General features: G+C 51.0%; 1 protein-coding gene across 1 annotated transcript; it reads left to right on the forward strand.

Annotated features, from left to right (window-relative positions):
* The first annotated feature begins 497 nt into the window (after nt 1-497).
* Nucleotides 498-3,414, forward strand: LOC131912456 (uncharacterized). The gene is given in 1 exon segment (XM_059264746.1): nt 498-3,414. A coding segment is annotated over 1 exon segment (1,944 nt). The 5' UTR covers nt 498-818; the 3' UTR covers nt 2,763-3,414.
* The last annotated feature ends 265 nt before the right edge of the window (nt 3,415-3,679 follow it).

The raw sequence follows: 3,679 nt of genomic DNA on the forward strand, positions 1-3,679 counted from the left end.
AAATTTTGGAGATGGGCTGTAAAACTCCTGACAGAACAAAAAATAAGATAAAGTCCAAGCTCAGGAAAACTGGACCAATCAAGGGTGGACCCATACTAACCCCCTCCTCTCTGAAGAATTTTGTGGTTTTTGCCTTCAAAAGCTAATCTCCCCAAGAAAGAGGAACTCTCGTCCCTGCCTCACTGCACCGGGCACTGTGGACGAGGGTTCCTTGCTAGCTCGTATTGCGCGAGAAGTAAACCTTGCTATTGCATTCAGGATATCTCTGGTCTCCTGGTGGTCTCTTTGGGGGTCCTAATCTGGGCAGAACATCTTGGGGGCTCATCCAGGATCCCCCAGAGACCCCCACCGGGACCCCCAAGGGTCCAGAGGTTCCTTGACTTCTACTGGTAAGAGTGCTCTCTCCTGTTTGTGTCTCTGTGTCTCTGTCTTGTTACTTTCATTTTGTACGGTCAACCGATCTGTACTTTGCAGGCTCTCCCTGGGACAGACGTGTCTAAACAGTGATACTGGAGGGAAAAGGGGATGCCTCCTTCCCCAATTTGGGCAAGGGACCCCCTGGTCCCGAGCCATTTGAGGCCACCTCAGAGGTGACCGTTTGGTTTCAGCAGCCTCCTCTGGGAAGTGATCAGGAGCCTCTCCTGAGCATTAAACGACCCATTAGGACTGTTTTTGGGCATCTCCCCCCACCACAGGAGGAAGTGCCAATTCGTACTTTGTCCCGGGAAATTGTTAAAGTCTTTTTGTCTCTTACTGTGGTTGTGGTTTTGCTGTTCTCTCTTTTCTTTGGTTTTTATCTTCGACTTTCTCACTCTACTATGGGGAATACCCCGTCTTCACCCCTAGACTTAACTCTTGCTCACTGGCAGGATGTTCAAGAGACTGCCAGCAACAACAGTGTGATTGTCAAGAAGCGAAATTGGGTCAATTTTTGTTCAGCTGAATGGCCCACTTTCAACGTCGGGTGGCCAGCAGGTGGAACCTTCGATGCAGCGACCATCCAAAGAGTGGAGGAAATTGTTTTCCGCCTCCACTCTGGCCACCCTGACCAAGTCCCCTATATTGTTACCTGGAGGGGCCTGATAGACAGGGAGTGGGGACCCCTTCCCTGGGTCAAACCATTCTTACCCCCACAACAGGTTCCAGGCACTCAGGTCCTGGCCACCAAGCCCAAGAGCTCCCAAGCGGGTCAAGAAATGGAGAGGAAGCCCACTGCTGTGTTTCAGGGGGGGACCCCTGAAGCAGAACTCTTTCTGCCTCCCTATTCTTCCCCTCCCCAGGTCCATCCTAAGGTGCCTACGGAGGAAGCCCAGGAGCCTCAGCCATCGAGAGCCAAGGAAGGGGGGCCGGTACAGTCCACCCGCAGTAGAAGGGGGGGAACCCCCCAGCCAGACACAACAGTGGCACTTCCCCTTAGGTCTGCTGGGCCCCCGGACAAGGCAGGGAACCAACCCTTTCACTATTGGCCCTTTGCCACTAGTGACCTATATAAGTGGAAGGCTCAAAATACACCGTTCTCTAGGGACCCCCAAGACTTAATTAACCTTTTGGAGACAGTTCTCTTTACTCACCAGCCCATGTGGGATGATGTGACTCAACTATTGGGGGTCCTCTTCACCACGGAGGAGAGAAACCGGATTCTGGAGAATGCCCGGAAGCTAGTTCCAGGACCCACGGATCCTGCCCTGGCAGTGGCTGCTTTTCCATCCACTCGCCCTAACTGGGACTATAATATGGTGGAAGGTAAGGGGAGTCTCCATGTTTACCGCCAGGCTCTGTTGGCAGGTCTCAAGGCTGCTGCCCGCGAGCCTACTAATATGGCAAAAGTTTACGAAGTAAGGCAGGGGAATAGAGAAAGCCCAGCTGCATATTTAGAGAGGTTGATGGGGGCTTTCAAGCAATACTCCCCGTACAACCCAGAGTCTGAGGAAGCCCAACAAGCAGTTATTCTAGCCTATGTGAACCAGGCAGCACCAGATATTAGAAAAAAGCTACAGTCACTAGAAAGACTAAGGGAGAGGAATCTGAGGGACTTAGTGGCAGTGGCAGAGAAGGTTTATAACAAAAGAGAGACAGAGGAACAAAAGGAAGAGAGAAGGGAAAGAGAACGTCAAGAGAGAGAGGACAGGAGAGATAGGAGGCAAGAGAAGAGCCTGACCAAGATACTGGAACAGCAACAGACACAGATGGAGAGAGTGCTCTTGGCTGCAGAAGCAGGAAGCCATGAGAAGGGAAAAAGGCCTCAACCTAAGCTAGGAAAGAACCAGTGTGCGTACTGTAAGGAAGAAGGACACTGGGCTAGAGAATGCCCTAAAAATAAGAGCAAGAGAGAAACGTCAGTGGGACTAGGAAGGAAGCCAACCTCCATCCTTGCCGCCCTGGAGAAAGACAGTGATTAGGGAGGACTGGCCTCGGCCCCCCTCCCCGAGCCTAGGGCAACTTTAAGAGTGGAGGGGAAACCTGTCCACTTCATGGTGGACACAAGAGTGGAAAGTTCAGTCCTCTTGACATCCGGGGGACCCCTGCCAAGAAAACAAACCTGGGTACAGGGAGCAACAGGCACTAAACCTTATCAATGGACTACCCGAAGAACAGTGGACTTGGGAGTGGGACGGGTAACCCACTCATTCCTAGTCATTCCTGAGCACCCATACCCCCTGTTGGGACGTGATCTGTTTGCTAAAATGAAGGCACAGGTCCGTTTCACTGATAAGGGTGCTCACTCAAACACCCTGATGGGAGGCTTATTGGAGTGTTTTTGACAATGCCTTTGGAGGAAGAGTACCATCTCCATGAATAAGAGCGGTCCTCCATCAAATGTGCAGACATGCAAATCTGGCTTCAACAATTCCCCACCACATGGCCTGAGACAGGGGAATGGGGTTGGCCAAACACAGACCCCCAGTCTATGTGGAACTTAAGACCAACGTGGACCCAGTGAAGGTCCGCCAGTACCCCATGACCCTGGAAGCCAAAAAGGGAATCACCCCCCATGTGAGACGACTCCTACAAGAGGGAGTCTTGCGGCCCATTCAGTCTGCATGGAACACACCCCTCCTGCCAGTTAAAAAGCCACAGATGAATGACTACCGCTCTGTCCAAGACCTTCGAGAAGTTAACAAAAGGGTAATGGACATTCACCCCACTGTGCCCAATCTTTATACTTTACTAAGTTTGTTCCCTCCAGGTAAAGAATGGTATACTGTTCTAGATTTAAAAGATGCTTTCTTTAGTCTCCCACTTGCACCGAACAGCCAAGGTTATTTCACCTTTGAGTGACATGACCCAGACATTGGAATAAGCGGGCAACTGACTTGGACGAGACTGCCACAGGATTCAAGAATTCGCCCACTATATTTGATGAGGCTCTCCATGAGGATCTGGGTGACTACCACACCCCCATGTCTCTCTTCTACAATACGTAGATGATATACTAATAGCCACCAGGTCAGAGGAGGAGTGCCTTGGTGGAACTGAAGATCTTTTAAGGACACTGGGGACATTGGGCTATCGAGCCTCAGCTAAAAAGGCCCAGATCTGCAAGAAACAGGTAACTTACCTAGGGTGTGTGCTGAAAGAGGGAAAGAGATGGCTGTCCGAGGCCAGGGAAGAAACGGTGTTAAAAATACCAATACCTAGGACGGTAAGGCAAGTCAGAGAGTTTCTGGGCTCTACGGGG

Source organism: Peromyscus eremicus, chromosome 6 (genome assembly GCF_949786415.1).
Source record: "Peromyscus eremicus chromosome 6, PerEre_H2_v1, whole genome shotgun sequence".
NCBI lineage: Eukaryota > Metazoa > Chordata > Mammalia > Rodentia > Cricetidae > Peromyscus > Peromyscus eremicus.